Source organism: Pipistrellus kuhlii, unplaced genomic scaffold (genome assembly GCF_014108245.1).
Source record: "Pipistrellus kuhlii isolate mPipKuh1 unplaced genomic scaffold, mPipKuh1.p scaffold_m20_p_10, whole genome shotgun sequence".
Classification (NCBI taxonomy): domain Eukaryota; kingdom Metazoa; phylum Chordata; class Mammalia; order Chiroptera; family Vespertilionidae; genus Pipistrellus; species Pipistrellus kuhlii.
The window spans coordinates 25,338,685-25,357,845 of NW_023425405.1; the positions used below are offsets into that span (position 1 = coordinate 25,338,685).

The following is a 19,161-nucleotide window of genomic DNA, read 5'->3' on the forward strand; positions in this document are numbered from 1 at the left end:
CAAATGATTTAGAATGTGTCAATAACAGAGAGCTACTATTAATTTATTCATTATCGAGCACTTCCCTTTTGCAGAAATTATGTTGAAATATCTTGAAAGAACCTTGGGTTGGGAGTGAAATCATCTGGGTTCTTCTTATTCCTGTTGTGTTTCTAGCTAAATGCCTAGGAACATCGAGAAACCTCAAGAGTCTCATCTATAAAATCAGGAAGTTGGCAGGATGGCCGCTGAGGCCCTGCCTCCACATCTTACCGCTTATAAACACAATGCTGAACCACTAAAACCACAGCTTCTCTGAAAACAGGGACTTCCCCAGGTCTCGGTGTGGTATATCGCCCAGGGCTCAGCATGTTTTAGGGAATGTTTGTATTGGCTGACAGGCCACATTAGTAGAAAAGTATATCTCATCCAATTGACCTTCTAAAGATCAAAGGTTGTAGCTACGACACATGACTCCTAGTTTAGAAGTCCAATGCGCTATCCATTGCACCACGGAATGACTCCTAGTTTAAACCAGTTCCTCACTATAGCACTGAACATAAATTACACCAACTGCAGTGCCGAGGGACGGGGCAACCAACCAACAGATGATGTCATATATGTAAAATGAGAGGACTGGAGTGACTTTCACTGATTATTGATGACTGTCTTTTGATGTTGGGAGCACTTTAGCTGTCTCCTTTACATCTTGGTATATTTGAATTTTTGACAATAAGCATGTGTTTGTTTTTTTTTAAAACAGAAAAAAGTAAATATGAGAACCAAATGGTACCAAAAGCATGGTGCAAGGAAAACAACACCTCCTTTCACTTATAATAGTGCTAAATGTTTTAATAGAAATATGAAATTTAAAACTAAGTTAATTGTGAATTGAAAAACTCAGAGAGTTATACTATGAGGCTGGATTTCAACTACAGGATGGATCAGAAATAGTCTCTGCCTTCCTGCCACGTAGCAGTTCTCTAGTGAGGGCACTCCAGTTTTCAGAAGCAAACACTTAATCAGGCCAAGTGACTTCATAGGCTATCCCCACTGTGAAATGCACTCATTGTCACATAAATATTGCTTGAAATATATTAACCACCGAAGTCCAGGAAGGAATTTAGTAATCAGCCATTAGGAGAAAATACTCTTATAACTTAAGCTCTTTAAGAAATATAGCATTGTGGCTAGAGAAATTAAAAAAAAAAAAAGCTTCCACAGTTGGGGGTGGGTAGGGAATGATTGTGGTTATAAGCTGATAGATAAAATTAAGAACAATAAAAAAATAAATATGTATTTCTCAGCTGTTAATGATTAGTTAAAATAAGCAAGGAGTCTGAGATGAGACCAATGACCAGTTCAAAGGGAATTACTAATTTAAGAATCACTGCCTTGGCTGGTTTGCTCAGTGGATAGAGCGTCAGCCCGTGGACTGAAGGGTCCAGGGTTTGATTCCAGTCAAGGGCACATGCCTGGGTTGCAGTATCAATCCCCAGTTGGGGGGTAGGGGGCGTGTAGGAGGCAGCCAATCAATGATTCTCTCATCATTGATGTTTCTCTCTCTCCCTTCCTCTCTGAAATCAATACAAACATATTTTTAAAAAAATCACTGCTGCTTTAGGTCACAAAACATTCTTCCCCCTGCTCTCAAACTAAACACCTGTCACTAAAAAACAAAACTCAAACCTGAACTACACAGAAATTTAAGTATGAAATGAAACTCACTCCAAAAATCAAACCTGACATGAATATTGTGCTCAATAATAGCCCTTCTCCTTTGAGTATAAATAGATGAGATAGTAGGTAAATTCCACTGCTAGCAACCTGCCAGATATTTCAACACATGACTTGTCTTTAGATAAACTTTGACATGTAATTTTTAAAAATTTAATTTAATTTTTCCGTCACCTTTTATCCCCTCTATGCCCTCTACCTCCTCTACTCACCCCCCTCCACCCCTGTAATCACCACACTGTTGTTCAACGTGTAATTTTCAATCTTGTCAAAGGAAGGCATATTACACTTTAAATTATTATCTCAAATCCCCAAATGCAGTAACATACTCATTTAATAAAATGTTCTCACCAGTGGGACAAACACCGACTCTGTCTCAGATGTGCAGAGTACAGGAGATAATGCAGATGGCCAAGAGGTGTGAAGAGGTAGGGAAGGCGAACAGAAAAAAATGAAGATGGTGAATCTTTTTACATTTGAATATGGAAAAACTAAGGATGGCAAGGAGAACCTGAGTGAACACAGATCAAAAAAGAAAAAAAAAAAGGAGTCAAGTGAACATAATGGATATTCACATATATCCTAAGATTTAAACTTTTTGTTAATAGACCAGAAAACTGAAGTCTATCAAGGCTAATTGACTTGCTTAAGTCATAAATCTAGATGTAAAATTCTCTTTCTTCACAGTAGTTGTTTTCCTTAAAAGAAAAGGAACCAAAAAAGGCCTCACAAAAGAAAAATGACCAATGGCCCAGTCCTTCAGTTCTTTTGCCTATGCCAGTGGTCAGCAAACTGTGGCTCGCAAGCCACATGCGGCTTGCAAGCTGCGGTTTGCTGCTTTGTTGACTGAGTTTGCTGACCACTGGCCTATGCCTAATTTCCTTTTAAAGCACAAATTTAAGTTAGTTTCCACTTAATTAAATAATACTTCATAAGCTCTGACTTGAAGGTAACTTCATCCCTTCCCCCAACCCCCAGGTCTTTTGATTTAGGGCCAACCAATATTTAAACTCAGTCCTATACGACTAACTGACAAAACTGCCTGAGAAATGTTAAATACTGGTTCGTTCACTCTTGAATACAGGCCTACCTCAGAGATATCATGGGTTTGGTTCCAAACCATTGCAATAAAGCAAGTGTCTCAATAAAGTATTTGTAATATTTTTGCTGGTGGACAGTGTAGTCAACAATTTGTAAAAAAAAAAAAAAAAAAAAAAAAAGCAACATCTGTGAAGCGCAATGAAGCAAAGCACAATAAAAACAAGGTGTGTCTACACCCATATTGGGCCAGACACTGATCTCAGTGATGAATCTACTTCAGAGTTCTGAGCAAGAAAATGTACTCAGGGTAGCCCAGTGGTGTGGCTCTGTGGTTGAGCGTCAATGTTTCTATCTCTCTATCCCTCTCCCTTCCTCTCTCTCTAAAATCAATTAAAAACAACAACAAAAACATCCCACAAACAAATAAAAAAACAATGGTACTTTTTTTTAAAAAGAAAAACAAAATGTACTCAGGGTAAACCCACTGGACCTGATGGCTCCATGTAACACGGCTTCCCACGGTTTTCTGTCTTTATCATTTACAGGATCTAGCCCTCACCTGTGGATTTACTCCTTCTTTGTTTTTGACAGGAAACATGCAGAATCCCCTTTCCTCTAATACCCATTCTCTTATTTCTCTACCATATATAAGTGGTGAGCCGAGACCCTTACAAAATTCTAAATTCTCAGAATGCATCATTTCATTGACAAGAAGAGTCCAAATCAAAACTGGTCAATTAAATCAACTTTTATTTAGGCATCAATATCATAAGACATTCCCATGCTACTATTTGAGAACACCAATTCTCAGAGAGTAGAGTACTGTTTATAGCTAAATAACTCTTTCAGTAATCACTAAGCACTTGAACACTTAAAAAAAAAAAAAAAGGTACAGGTAAGGAAGGGAAAGCTCAGCAGGCTTTATAATTGGACAACATCATTTCAAGTCAATACAGCAGCCCAAGATTTCCTTTTCCGTCAATTCTCAGAAAAAATATTAAGATTTTCTTTCTTGTCATTTTTCATTCAGCAATTAATTTAAGTATTTGCACTTAATACAAATATCTGCCTCCTCTCACCAGTGACATCCAAAGAATATCTAAAGAGAACAGTTTACAGAGACATTGGCTTAATTTTAGATAATCCAATTTAAGTAACAATGCTTAAATTGTCCCCTTTGAAGGAGATTAAAAAAATGATCATTTTTGGCTGGTAGAGAACACACAAAAATGGGTCCCCTTTAATGATAGTGAACACCATTTTAACATTTGTGAAAATAATAACTTCAAGAATTTTAAAATAAAAAATTCCTATAGAGTATATTTTATTAAGCAGTCTACTTGAATAATGAAATACTATGTTCACTTTGGGAAATTTAAGGTAAATAATAATTTATAATGAAATTGGCCTACCCAATTGTTTTAAAGACTAATCAACTAATATTAAAAAGTTATAAATAATGGTAAATGGTGCAAATTTTTCAAGATGAAATTTTATAGCAAAAATAAGGAATAGGTTGGTACTTCTAACAGAAACATTTAATACATAATGTAATGAGATTCTAATGGTGTTAGCACCAGGGAATGAGAGAATTGATAAAAAGAGGATGTTTTTATTGGTAGTTATTACCTCAATTATTTTAAATTTTCCACCAGAAGTCTAAACATTTTTGGTTGAATATACAAAATAACAGTAAGTAGGGGTTATTTATAGGAGTAAGGTAAGTCATCAAGTGAGAATTCTGAAATTACATTCTCATCTCCAGGCTGGTTATCTCTTTTCGACTTCAATTAAAAAAAAAAAAAATCAAGGAAAGTGTTAGAACTACAGACCAAAAATACAAAGTGCTAAGAGTCATTCCACATTTGTCTTATTCTAGAAACAATGCTCACTGTCTCCTAAATGAAATCAGGATTCTCCTTGCCCCTCCGTACATCAAAATAGCTATCTACTTTATGCTAAGATAAAATATTCCCACCAAAACATGTTTAAGTCTTTTTAACTATCAGATCCAACATTCTGGTTAGGCTTTGGGAACTACGTGGGTATAAACTATTATCAACAACTGAAAGCTGTGGTTATAGAATTACAACCAAAACTCCTATGATTTCAGTTTTTGTTTGGAAAAAGAGTTTATAAATGTCCTGCTCTTGACTCAAAAAGATCCTGAAAAATTTAAAAACACTGAAATTAAGTAGCCACTGAAGTGTCAATAATCTTATCCTTAGCTGATATGAAACAGATGTGCAGGTGTAACAATCTTTTAAGTACACTGACATTGTGCTCATTAGATTGTATTGCCAACCTGATCCTCCTTCCTTGAAGAGGTCTTTTTGATGTTGGATGGCATATTTATTCTTCGCATTATGATGTTAAGTATATTATAATAAGAAGGAGAAGCTGTTGCTGGTCTTCTCTACCAAACCAGAGGAGGAACTGCCGGGAAGGGTGGCTCTGTTGCAGCCAGGCCAGATGTGGCCTTATTGGACCAGAATGAAACAACCACTAAAACTTGGCACATAGCTAACACTCTGGCTAATGAACATTTCTGTTACTGTCTACCCAGACCATTAGATGGAATTTCTCTTCGACTGGCAAAGAAAGGAGGCCTGGCCTTGAGGATCTCTGTGGAAATGAAGAGTAGTTTGTTGCCCCAAGAATCTCCTACATTTTACAGATGACATATATCCTGGATTTGGGTGTCCTACTTTTATACTTTTACTGGGTAAACAAAAAAAGCTGCCAACTGCAAGAAAAAGTCAGAGCAGAAGGCTCTGTGAGACAGGCTACAGCAGTACAGCTCAGCCGCTCAGGCTACACTGTAATCCTGGGGCATCAGGGTGCTGCGTATGGCTTGAAGCATGTCCCAATCTGATCACAGAGTATGCCACTGGGATTCTGGAGCAAGCCAACCTACTTTAAGCAGGTACTATTTGAAAAAAAAGTTTTTATTGATTTTAGAGAGAAAGGGAGAGAGAAACATGGATGGGCTACCTCTTGCTGGGGATCGAGCCCACAACCTGGGTATGAACCTGACTGGGAATCAAACCTCTTGGTGGGACAATGCCCAACCAACTGAGCCACACCAGCCAGGGCTAAGCAGGTATCATTTTCTCAGTAAACATCTAATGGCTGGCCACTAGTTCTAACACACAGCAAATGCCTAACACTAAGGGAATCCAGGTGACCATATCATTAATCCTTTTTGGAGTTTATCTGACCTGCCAAATCATAAACAGCATATGATTAACCAATAATCTGATATGTAAACATACGACTGGGCTTATGGAGGTCCCAAAGGCACAGAATACCTGAACAGCTAATTACAACCCTTACCCAGAAGGCTTTTTCTCTTAACCAGGATTATGTCTTCATGGAGGCAGTCCCTAAAATCAGCTGATAAATTTGAGAAATCTGAGCTTGGTCCATTTGTGACAGAACTGGCCCAAAGAGGACTGCTAAAGCATCACAGTCCCTGCAGGGGAGGTACTGAAGGACCATATTCTGATTTGGCTAAATTTCAAGCAGTTCCTTTTACTGTTCATTATACCTTTCAGGATGGAAACCTTTGGTCAGTTGTTTTTTGTTTGTTTGTTTTTTATCAATTCTTAGGCAGTGGTGAATGATTTACCCAAATGGGTACAGATTTGGAATAAGCAAGAATGGAAGATTGCTGACAAGGAGAACTGAGGAAAGATAAAGCAGGTGGCTGTCCGGAAAGGATACAAATTTGTGTCCAATATAAATTCTATCCAGAGTGCCCACAATTGCAGCAAAACCTCTTAATCATCATGTGGACAGGGCTGCATCTGTACCTCTCCCCCCTGACCCCGATCTAATACTTGCTCAATGGCCTTAAGAGTGACTACAGTGGCAATGACAGAGGCTTGCATCAGCCAGTGGCTACAGAAGCTAAAGAACTCCCCCACACCATGTGACTATCCTCTACTGGCCAGGACCCACTCTGTCAATATTATTGGCCAATAGTAAGCCCTTGATTTGATACCATACCTTGAGGGAACCAGTTAGTTACTTAATCCCAGGCTAACTATACTGGGACCTTTCCATGGTTGAAGGGACAATGCCTGCCCCTTATTGGAACTGATACTTACTCTGGATTTGGATTGGCTTTTGTAGTCTTTTGCACTCTTACCACTCTTACCACTACCACCACCACCACCACCACCACCACCACCAAGTGTTTTGATAAATGCCTTGTACATCACCACTACAGTATTACACACAATGCCTCCAAGCACCCACTTCAATGAGAAAGATCAGATAAGTATCCTGATGTCAACAGGATGTTCTGGACCCTTCAAGTACCTCTCATCAACAAAAAATAGGCCTACAAAATGATGAAAGAGACCCTTACGTGCTTAGACTCAACACCAATTACAGACTTACCAGGATGGGGTGCTATCTTTTAGGACTGGCATCTTCTGTGTCCCAGTAAATACTGACTGTATTACAGGATCAGCAAAATATTGTTTTATCTCCCACACAGCCAAAAACCCAGGTCCAAGACACAAGGGATAGAAATGTGAGTGGACTCCAGTAAGGTTATAATTAAAGGTCCATTTTTAAAATCGTGTCCATACATCTATGACTCAGGCTCTGCTGGCTCAACTGGCACAGCATGTACTGGAAAATACATTAAAATTGGTGATCCTTTCCAGATGGTTGCATTAAAGGTAATTTTATCTTTTCTCTTTGCGATTTTCTAGGTTTTCCAAATTTTCTAAAATGACTGTATATTATTTTATATTAAACTTAATTACTGAACAAAAACAAAACAAAAACAATACATGTACTCCGGAAGCAAATATTCATTGAAAATGGCACATAAGAAAAGGAATTGTAACAAAAGCAAGGAGTTGCTAACAAAATGAGGTAAGAGAACTAGTACTCCATTTCCTTTGACAGTGGTCACTGTGCCACACTCCAGAGCAATTATGGAAACCTTTGAAACCTGACTAAGCCTCAATTTCCCAATGTACAAAAAGAAGATGAGAACTATGTTTCCCATAAGGTATGTAAGGGCACATCATACAAGCAGGAGTTATTACTACTGGTAGTAGGCGAGTGTCCACTTGCTCAAAACTTTCCGAAAGAAAAGGAAAAATCAGTTACCTTTGGGTTGAAGTATCTACAAGACTGTGGTTGAGAGCCTCCAAATAGCGCTATGCGGTAGTCATGTTTCTTTCTTCTGGGCCTTGTGCCATCTACCAGTTCTTCTCGATCCTCTGGAGACAGGAGATGATACCTCATTCCACCTGTGGAAAAATACATGGCAACTCTTTAAGAACTTCAGGCACTTTAATGCTTTGGGGGGAAATTCACCCAAACATAATAGTGCTTTTATTTGTGAAACTGTTTTTTCTATCAGCCCTCTATGAGGGGGGAGAGACAGGAGAAATATGTTAGGATCTGAGTCCTAACCAATTTATTGTTCTCAGCAATTACCATTATGCTGATTGCCCCACCTACTATTACATACCAGTGAATTATCTGGCTTTTCAAGCAATAACTGCCAAAATATTAATTATTGAAATTCAGATCTCCTAACACAGCAGTTACCCATCTTAAACATATATTAGAAATCACCTAGAAAATCTATGAAAGCAAGCTAGGGCCATACCATAGGACCAGTGGTTGGAAAACTCATTAGTCAACAGAGCCAAATGTCAACAGTACAATGATTGAAATTTCTTTTGAGAGCCGAAAACCTAATAACTAATTTTGCTATTGTTAATGAATTGTAATGGAAATATCTGTGTTTTCCGATGGTCTTAGGCTCTACAGTCCCGACCTACAGGTTTGAAAACAGCTAGCAGGGTCACCTAAGACCATGGGAAAACACAGATATTTACATTATGATTTCATAACAGTAGCAAAATTACAGTTATGAAGTAGCAACAAAAATAATTTTATGGTTGGGGGTCACCATAACATGAGGAACTGTATTAAAGGGTCGTGGGATTAAAATGGTTGAGAACCACTGTTCTAAAGAGTCTTTAAAGCCCATGAAAAACTGCTACACAATCAGGCTGTAAATGGAGAAAAGCAACTTACTTATCACCATCTTGAGGCATTCAGGATTGTCTTGAATAAGTGGTTCGGCTTGTACAGTTTTACTTAAGAAATTCTTTGATATGAGAGGAAACCTGACTTTAGCAAGGATATCAACCATAAATGGCTGGCGATTAGGTTCATCGTATTTCAACCACCTGACCGCAGCATCATAAACCTAAGGGAGGAAAAACAGCATAGTGACGTTCTTAGATGGGCAGGAACATTTACAGTTACCTAGGTTTATACTCACATCGAAGGGGAAGAATCTCATAATCACTATTCCCAATATTTTATTCAAATATTTGCTTTCATACACAAACAAAACAAAGCCTATATTTTAGAACAGTTTACACATAGCTCTAGTGATTCTTTAGGTAACATGTTTTTTAGAATTACTGCTACATAATGTAATGACAGGGAGAATGTTGAATTTGTGACTTTTCAAAACAAATTACATTCCCTTTTTGGAAGGAGATAGGATGTGTATTTCTATTGAAAAAAAAAAAATCATTGTATTGAACGTACATTTGGTAACAGGAAAACAGGTTAATTTCCTAAGAGGCCTTCCATCTCAAAAGATATGAAGGTCACCTATGATTTTATTTAATCTAATATTCTTTTTTTTAATTTTACTTTCTTTTTATCGCTGTTTCCTGCATGGTTTGTCTCCTCAGTCATTGTCCACAGGACTCTGAGAAGTTGTAGGAATATGCAGGCGCAGACTCAAGGTCCAGCTTTCTCTCCAACGTTGTGGAAAGGGACTGTACATCACAGGGCTGAGCCCTATGCTCCCCTACGCTAATCTAATATTCTCGAATTGTGAAATGATAGACTTATCTACTTTCCAAAAACTTTATTATTACAAATTTTATATTTAAAAAGTAAATTACAAAATTTTTATATAAGAATTATTTTCTAAAATAATAGTATGGCATTCATTATACTGTATCAAACAAGTCCAAGTTTATTAATATAACTTGGTTAACAAATCACAGTTTAAACACACTGAAAACAAACATTATTTTATATAACTTCACATCTACCATATAAATATTGAGCTACATAAAGTTGTTAATTTAGGGTTGGCATTAACAAAGCCTAAGCTATAGCCAAAACCGGTTTGGCTCAGTGGATAGAGCGTCGGCCTGCAGACTGAAAGGTCCCAGGTTCGATTCTGGTCAAGGGCATGTACTTTGGTTGTGGGCACATCCCCAGTAGGTGGCGTGCAAGAGGCAGCTGATCGATGACTCCCATCGATGTTTCTATCTCTCTCCCTTCCTCTCTGTAAAAAATCAATAAAATATATTTAAAAACAAAACAAACAAACAAAACAAACACAACAAAGCCTAAGCTCTAATCTCCCTATGAGTTCATTTTTTATGGGAATTGGTCTATTTTTTAAAATAAACTTTTTCTTTTGAAATAGTTTTAGATTACAGAAAAGTTATAGAGATAGTTCAGAGTTCCCAATGACCCTGCACCCAGTTGTTAAAATGCTACATTAGTATGATACTCTTTTTTTTAAAAATGTATTTTATTAATTTTTTACAGAGAAGAAGAGAGAGGGATAGAGAGTTAGAAACATCGATGAAAGAGAATCATTGATCAGCTGCCTCCTGCACATCCCCCACTGGGGATGTGGCCACATCAAGGTACGTGCCCTTGACCGGAATCGAACCTGGGACCCTTCAGTCCGCAGGCCAATGCTCTATCCACTGAGCCAAACCGGTTTCAGCTAGTATCGGTTTCGGCTAGTATGATACTCTTATTACAACTAATGAACCACCATTGATACATAATTATTAACTGAACTTTGTACTTTTAGACAATTCCTTAAGTTTTTATCCAATGCTTTATCCAGGAGAGAGCATTTCCCCATCTTTGCCAGCATCTAGCAATCGCTTACATTTCTTGGCTTGCAGCCTCTTTTTCCCATCTCCAAAGTCAGCAATGGCCAGCTAAGTCTTTTTCACATTGCATCACTCAGACACTGACCCTTCCGTTTTCCTTTTCCGAATTTAAGGATGCTTGTTATTCATGCCACATTTCTAAAGACCCATTTGCTTTGTAAGGCAACCTATTCATAGATTCCAAGGATTAGGATATAGACATTTTTGGGGGAGGCACTGTTCTGCCTACCATGGTCCCGAATAGCTTTATCTCTACCAAGTGGCCTAACTTTTCCTATGAAACAAACTTTGGGATACTCTAATATGAAAAATACATTATTTTCTAATTGATTCTTCTTCTTGTCATGTATCCCAACACGAAGCATAAGATTTCATACGTTCTTACTAAGATAAACGTGAGAAGGCAGTTTAGTCACCTGATCCTCTGCTCTCACAGTCAGAGTGTCCTGGTTGAGGAGATGTGTAACTCGCTTGACATCAAGTTGTAGAAATTCGTCAGTTTTGTAAACTTCAGTAAAATGCTGATGAATAAAGTCATCTGCTGTTGCTTTCAATTCTGGACAGTCTAGACACTCTGCTAGCACACTTATACCTAAACACAGAAAGAAAACGAATAGAAAATCACTTTTAAAAAGCCTAAGCCTACACTGAAGATAAAATCTGACTCCAAGAAGTCTGCATGAATTTCATAAACCAGGGTTATTTTTTCTTCCATTGATTTGTCTATTTTATGCCATCTTATGTATGGCTGATTTTGATATTTTGTAGGACAAACCCCCTTCAACATTTTTTCAAATTTTTCTTGGCTAGGTTAAACATTTTCTCTTGCATATTAATTTTAAAATAAGCTTATCACATCCTACTTTAAAAATCCTAATATAATTTTAACTGGGAAGAGCAAAGCATAGTGTGGAACCTGAAGCAAGTTAGTGCTAACCACATCTTAAGCTTTGGGCTTAATTTTTAAATTACTTTGGGGACAGTGACTGCTCTGCAATCAGGAAGAGCTCCACTTAGGAACATGACATAGCTCATTTATTCAGATTTTTTATTATCAATGTAATTATACAATTTTCTTCACAGAAACCCTATATTTCCCATTCAGCCTTTTCCTAGCAATTTAATTTTTGTTTGGGAGAGAAATTATTAATTGATTATTAATGTTACATTATCAGGAATCTACAAAGTCCTTACTGTCAATTGGCTAAATTTAGCCACATTCCACTGTAGAGTCAGCAGCTAAGAATATTTTTTTAATGTTTTTGAAGCATTGTGTGTGTGTGTGTGTGTGTGTGTGTGTGTGTGTATGTGTGTATGAATGACCAGGGAAGGAGGGGAAGGTGAAGGGAGAAAGAGGAGAAGGGAAGGAAGTGGGAGAAGGAGGAGGACGAGGAGTGAGAAGGGCCACATACTATCTCTCTTTTTACAGAAAAAGTTTGCCAATCTCTTTCCTATATAAAACCATTGGTTATTGTATGTGAGTTCCCTTCAAAGTCATGATATCAAATTTTCAGTTCATTATCGTGATTTTCCATGTTTCAACTTCATGTTGTCTTCAGATAATGAGTTTTGAAGCTTTAATATTTATACCCTAAAGGTTTTAATAACTGATGCCTGCTAATAAACCTGTCACATTATAAATGTACTGACTGATACCACACATGGGATCTTCATGTTGAACAGTCGGAGATAACTGTACACTTAGGCTCCCATCAAGATGTCATTTTCACCAAGAACCAGTATTTGTTTATTGACTAGTTTTTGATAGTTGAGTGTGTTGCAATTATGCAATTTATTTAAATACCATACAAATTAATAAAATATGAATGTGAAAAGTAGTTGTTTCTATGAAAAGTAATCTTTTTTTCTTAAATATATTTTTATTGATTTCAGAGAGGAAGGGAGAGGGAGAGATAGAAACATCAATGATGGGAGAGAATCATCAGTTGGCTGCCTCCTGCAAGCCCCCTACTAGGGATTGAGCCTGCAACCAGGGCATGTGCCCTTGACTGGAATTGGGACCCTTCAGTCTTCAGGCCAATGCCCTATCCACTGAGCCAAACCGACTAGGGCTGAAAAGTAATCTTAAGGTTTAAGACAGATTTGAAAAAAGCTCAAAATAAGCATGACCAAGGAAATTGATAAAATCTAGAAAACTCAGGTTCTCATTAATTTACTGCTTTTCCTCCACCTGTTCCTTCTGAAATTCCTACTTCAAATTATGTCCCTATATCTTCTTTTCTTATCATTTATCTTTTCAATAATTGTTTTCATTTCTTTGCATTTTTCTTTTGTATCATGAGACAATTTCCTGTTTGATATTTATGTATTTATTTACTTATTTTTTTTTAGGTATTCTATTCTATTATTAAATTCAAAGGAATTTCATACTCCCCCCCCCCTGCAATGCATCCTTTCTATTTTAAGTTCTCTTCCATTTCTTATGTTAAACGGCTATAGGAGCCATTCATTTTGGCTGTTTATCTTGAGTTCCTGCCCCTCAAACGACTAGGTTTCTTTTAACTTTGTACATATGCCTGTTGCCTAATTCCATCAGCTGTCATTGATCCCTTTAGCACTCACAGAAGTCAGATTGTTGGGATCTTCTGGGTAGCAGAAATTGACAACTGATGAAAAATAAGACAGGGGTTCTCCAATCAGCTCTCAGGGGGAGATATGCTCAGGGCTAAAAAGAAAACAGGCTGAAGTACTTCGCTGGGGTACTGAGTAGCTGCACTTGGCTCATCTGGGAGGGCTGCTGTCTTTGCCCCAGGTTTAGCCAGATTATCAGGCTCCCTTCTAGGCTGCTAGGCTGCCCTTCCTCCCACCTATGTAATCAACTGTTGACAGAAGGCATCCAGAGGTCAAACTCCTACATGGTCTCCTCAGAAGCCCAAAGCTTAAGATGTGGTTAGCACTAACTTGCTTCAGTTCCACACTATGCTTTGCACTGCCACATCCACTCCCTATATTATAGATGAATCACCCCAGTAAGAAATTTAGTGAGTTAGGGAAACACACTTTGAGACATCATCTTCCAAATCCTCTTTAAAAATCTTTTTTTAATAATACATTTTGAGCATATTTATTTTCATAAGGGAAAATAAATCTCAGGAATATAAATCTTATTGCTATATGGAGCCACAATTTTTGGCCCAAGAGATAAAAAGGCTCATCCAAGAGTAATCCCGGACGAGCCCCCAAAATGTTGAATGGAGATGAGACCACCCAAGAGGCAGAGACCCCTACCCGGGAAATAACTCCAACTAGCCAATTGCGGAGTCAAATAACAACTTTATTGCAGATTCGAATCTGGGCTGCCGCCGCGGCAATGGCGCGGCCAGAAGCAGCAGCCGTTACAAAGCGGTCCCCTTTTTAAGCACTCTTCAAACAAGCACATTCCAAACAAGGGGGGGTGGAGGTCCACGGGGCTGAAGCCGATTAGTTTCTCGGCCAGATGGCCTAATCTCCCTTCTTGGTTTGTTCTGCTATCTTCAGCCTTGACTAACCCAGACTGTTGATTTGGCCTTCAGCTCCAGGAGGGGGAGGGAGTAGCAACTTTCTACCCTCCAGGCAAGGTCAGTTATTTTCCACTCCTCAAACCAAGAGTGTCTCTATTGGGGTTGAAGGCTGGTCTTTTATTCCTAATATAGGAATATTTTCACTGTGTAAACCAATGGCTACCTTCAAAAAAGAATTCCATTAGTATATTCACCTGCACAGCTATCCCCCCCACCCCCCCCACCCCCTTCCATTTGGTTCAGTTCCTTTTCTGGATACCAGAAACAATCTCATTCTCATCCCCTTTGCCTGGCTTTGATCCCTCAAAATTTATTCCACTTCCTTTCTACCTGTCTTCTAAGGTCTTTATCTCTGCACTCACAGTGAGGGGGATGGGTGCAAGGTGGAGTAATGAAACTGTCTCAGAGGAGGGAGCCTAGAAAAGGGGGGACAGAGGAGGCTTGCCAAACTTCTTGAGCATCTCCTGCAACCGTTGGCTTCTTGTCATCGGCACCCCTTGTCTTCTCCCGTGGGTCAAAAATCTCAGCATTGGCTGGATTCTTAGACCTCTCTCTCTACTGTCCTTGATTCCACTTTCTTTCCTAGATTCCTACCCTGATCCTCTTCTACTCTGAGTCACAGCAAGAGTAGGGAAATGTAATTACAAGGGTCTGGATGTTCGTTCATGTATGGATAAGCGAGTGAAAGCATACCACACTGCATTCTGGAAAACTCTGATCAACTTTCTCTGCTTCTCCTGGTATCAAACTACTTTATTAATGGCTTTGAAATGGAGTGCTATAGCAGCCCCTTAATTAGTATCTCCCTGTACAGCCTAGGATTTTTTAAGGCTTCTAGTATACAACAGTTAGCAGATCTGACTGTGGAGGGACAGCAGTCAAGGATAGATTACTTGAGTTCCAACCTCAGGTCCTCCACATACCAGCTATATGACCTCAGTAAGTTACATAAACTCAGTTTCCTTATCCGTGACAGATCACAGTAATCATAAGGACTTCAACACAGGTAAACATTCATGTTTATGTTATATATCACACACCACCACCAGATGCAATCCTTACTCCTTTCTAGATAAAGAAAAAATCATTAAGAAAGCTATTTTATATTTTGGAAAATACTGATACAATATTGCTGCCCAAGTTAACATGTACTTCTCTAAGCTCTTCTTAAAATTTCTAGTGAACATGTCTTTAAGATTAAAAGAGGATACTCATAACCAGTTTTTTTTTTTTTTACTAAAAGTTTTATTTTTAAATAGGAATCTGATTTCTTACCAAGACAATTTGAAGCATCAACTTGTTCTTTCAAAAAATCAACACACATTTTCTTTACAGGTTCAATCTGGTACTGGTTTGCTGCATCTAATAAAGACTGAACGTTGTTGCTGTTCACAGAAATTCTGCAAATAAGTTAAAGTGAATATTAATTCCCTACCTTTTTTATTTAAATAATGCTATTGTAGTCACTGAAGTTAAGCAAAAAATTAAAGTTTCAATCCTTGAATTAGTATGGCAGAGGACCTTCAACTTCCTCCTCCTGTCAACTTCCTCCCTCCACCTCCCCCCTCCCACCCCGACCCCCCACCAGGGCCAAATCCTTGAAATTTTTCATTCTGAAGAATCTGGAACACATTGATTTGCTAAAATGCTTTGCCATGATAGATCCCAACCTTATCCCTCCACTACAGAAATAATCCTCTTAACTTACCTAGCAGTATAAGCAAATTCCACAAGCTGTTCAATAATGTCAGGTTCAGCATCTTTAAGTTCTACTTCAAAGGACTTTGATTCAAGCATGTTAGCTAAAATGAAGAAGAGAAACACAAATGGCATGAGCACCACCACAGCGGAAACAGCTTATTCCGGGCCATGTAATATGGAGAGGAATAAAAGGACAGGACTTCTCTGGAAAATACTCCAGAAAACCCAACATTCTTACAATAAAATCAAATTAATTCTCCACACGTGAGATATGCCTTAAATTAAAATTATCTAAGAAATTAAAGAATTAGTGTACTTCTTAAAAAAAAAAAAAAAAAAAAAGCGGGCGGGGGTGGGGGGGTGGGGAGGGCACGTGAACAGAGAGAAATAAAACTGGACTTAGTATTTTCCCAACTTCTAAAATAATTTAGTAGCACTCTTTTAAATTGCTATGAGCAAAATGCCTCTGATGTTGCTAGAACAAACCCATGAGAACAATGGCCATTATATATATAGTCAGCTACAACTAGCAAAGCTCTCCTCGTCCCAAAATCCTGGCAGGTAGATACATTTTATAACTTAATGAAGCTCATGAAACAGTACTCAGTAGAGGTACAAGAACGTGGACCCAATTCTCAGCTCCAAGTCTAGGATTCTTTCTAGTATTATGTATATATGCAAAAGGCTAAAATGCTAAGTGTCCTTCCACCTGTCTGACTGGTCGCTATGACGCACACTGACCATTTACAGAGAAACCGCAGCACGGACCTGGTGCTGTCAAAACAACACTCAGCTTCCCCCAAGTGGGACACAGGCCCCACCACCCCCCTGGAGCGACAGCCCACTAAATCACAGCCAATGCTGCCCAGACCCCATGGCCAGCCCAGAAATGGTTGCTGTTGTGTTGGGTAATGACCTAATGTAGCAACACCTGGCTTCCTCTCCCTAGCAACTAACTAGCCTTCTTGCAGTTTCTTTAGCCCAGGAACTTGCTTTATAGTCAGGTGAAAACATTTACACTTTAACCAAATGTCTGTGAAGCATTTTCCCATGCCTCATCTCACTTGATCCTCACAGAAGTCCTGGAGTAGGTAGATAGGAGTCTCGGTAGAATACTATTATCTTTTCATTAGCTGGAAAAATGGAGATTTAGAAAGCTTAGAAACTTGACCCAACTGAAGAGAAGTAAGAAATGGTGGACCTTGAAAATGACTTCAGGTTTTCTCACTGTGCAGAATATAGTCAAACACTGCTGCAGTTAAATATTTCACCCTTTGTTCTCCTGTGTGATCTACAATAATAATGTTTCATGTTGATATTTATTGCTGTGTTGCTGACAATTACCTGTAAGAGAAGCTGGGGTGCTTTACTGGACTGGAAAAAGTTTAGCTCCATCAGAAAGCAGGTCTAATTAAGCAAGTTTATTTTATCTATGTAAAAGACTAAGTTGACTCGCACATGTACGATACACATCAAGCTCTTGCTGGCACCAATCACACACGTGTGTTTCAATATGTCATTGTTGATCATGAGTTTGATTGACACTTCTATTACAGAAAAAGGGCAAATAGCGATATTAAAATATTTCTAATTAACTTCCTTTCAATGTGCACCAATTTGTGCACCGGGCCACTAGTATGTAATATTTCATTTTTATTTAACTTAAACTCGCTGGATAAAATGTCATAAGGTTTATCTGTTCCTTTGCTTTTCTACCAGAGGTTAAGAAGAAAACTGTAGCCATTTAAGTAGAAACTGTATCCCCATTAATAAAGAACTGGGGCTTTTGGGGCTAATGAAATGACATGACTCCTTTGATTAATCATAACCATGACCACTTTTCAATCTCTTCACTGTTTCATGATCTGAACTTCTTTATAAACCAGGAAAAAAAAAGCATGTTTTCATTTAGACCCATCTCATTCTCATCCTATATAATAAAAATGTAATATGCAAATGGTTGTTATGCCGTGAAGCATAATGACCGACTGCATAACAACAGGATCATGGATCAGCAGGAGGGTGGGGTAAGGAGGTGGGAGTGGCGCATGGATTCATGAGCATTGCTACTAATAGAATAAATAATATGTTTGACTTTAAGATACTTACTTGTGAACATTAAGTTAAAAAAATGACTGGCTGCTGCGAGGACAACACGATGAGCAGGTATTTTTCTTTCCTGGACCATAAGGATCACATCACACAATGTTTTCTAATCAAGAGAGAGAAAGAAAGAAAATCAAAAGGGGCTCATTGGGCCTGGTTCAGCAAACATATTAAACAGGTGCTTGTCAAATGCTTCATCTCTATTTCCTATTTAAATTTGTGTTTTGTTTTTTTTCCAGTACAGAATTTGTTTATAATATTTATGAAGGACTCACAGAGTGCTATCATGAGTTTTCTGTACCAAAATCAGGCACAGAGCTTCCTAACAGTTAGGAAAATCTTTATAATCAGCAAAGAAGTAGTCAACTAATTTTTAAAGGGAAGACAATTTTTTTTTTTTTTTTTCTGAGACAAATTCTAAGCTATTTATCACAGTGAGATTTTATGGGGCCAGTAAATGACATAATGACAATGCCCTTAATGGCTTTTCTTTCTGGCTTAATTCCTATGCACTTATACTTCTTATCCCTCCAACAGAGCTGGCTGCTTGATCTTTATCTATGAGTCTGCTCTGTTTTGTTTGATAGTTCAGTTTGTTCATTAAATTCCACACATGAGTGAAGTCATATGGTACTTGTCTTTTTCTGACTGCCTTATTTCACTTAGCACAATGTTCTCCAGGTCCATCCATGCTGTTGAAAAGGTTTAAAACTTCCTTGATTTTGCCCTGGCTGGTTGGGCTCAGTGAATAGAGCATCTGCCTAGGGATCTGAGGGTCCCGGGTTCGGCTCTGGTCGGGGCTCACAGGAGGCAACCAATGTTTGTTTGTGTTTCTCTCACATTGATGTTTCTCTCTGTTTCCCTCTCTCTCTCACTCTCCCTAAAAAAAGTCAATGGAAAAGTATCATTGGATGAGAATTAACAAAAAACAAAAAGAAAAAAGGAAATGCAAATGCCTCATTAAAAATTAAAAACTTTTGTCTTTACAGAATAGCATTCCATTGTGTAAATGCATGCTTTTCAAACATAGCAATCTGCTGTTGAAAATGACGTATCCTTGATAAAATCCAGAGTACACACTGCACATCCTA

At 38.2% G+C, this 19,161-nt stretch overlaps 1 protein-coding gene, 1 long non-coding RNA gene and 1 pseudogene across 6 annotated transcripts in view; all 3 read right to left on the reverse strand.

Annotated features, from left to right (window-relative positions):
- Nucleotides 1-19,161, reverse strand: part of KLHL7 (kelch like family member 7) — a 44,506-nt gene that overhangs the window by 12,232 nt on the left and 13,113 nt on the right. For all 5 annotated transcript variants that reach the window (XM_036429177.2, XM_045577917.1, XM_036429178.2 and 2 more), the window contains 6 exons: nt 18,074-18,176; nt 15,972-16,065; nt 15,539-15,663; nt 11,159-11,334; nt 8,833-9,007; nt 7,891-8,033 (listed from right to left, as the gene is read on the reverse strand). In XM_036429177.2, the coding sequence (XP_036285070.1) occupies nt 7,891-8,033; nt 8,833-9,007; nt 11,159-11,334; nt 15,539-15,663; nt 15,972-16,065; nt 18,074-18,176 (816 nt within the window). The remainder of the gene's footprint in view (nt 1-7,890; nt 8,034-8,832; nt 9,008-11,158; nt 11,335-15,538; nt 15,664-15,971; nt 16,066-18,073; nt 18,177-19,161) is intronic.
- LOC118714199 lies at nt 6,307-7,877 on the reverse strand. Its single transcript, XR_004986510.1, has 2 exons — nt 6,944-7,877; nt 6,307-6,912 (listed from the first exon to the last, which is right to left on the reverse strand). It is a non-coding gene; the product is annotated as an uncharacterized LOC118714199 (long non-coding RNA).
- On the reverse strand, nt 9,477-9,653 carry LOC118714611 (annotated as a pseudogene).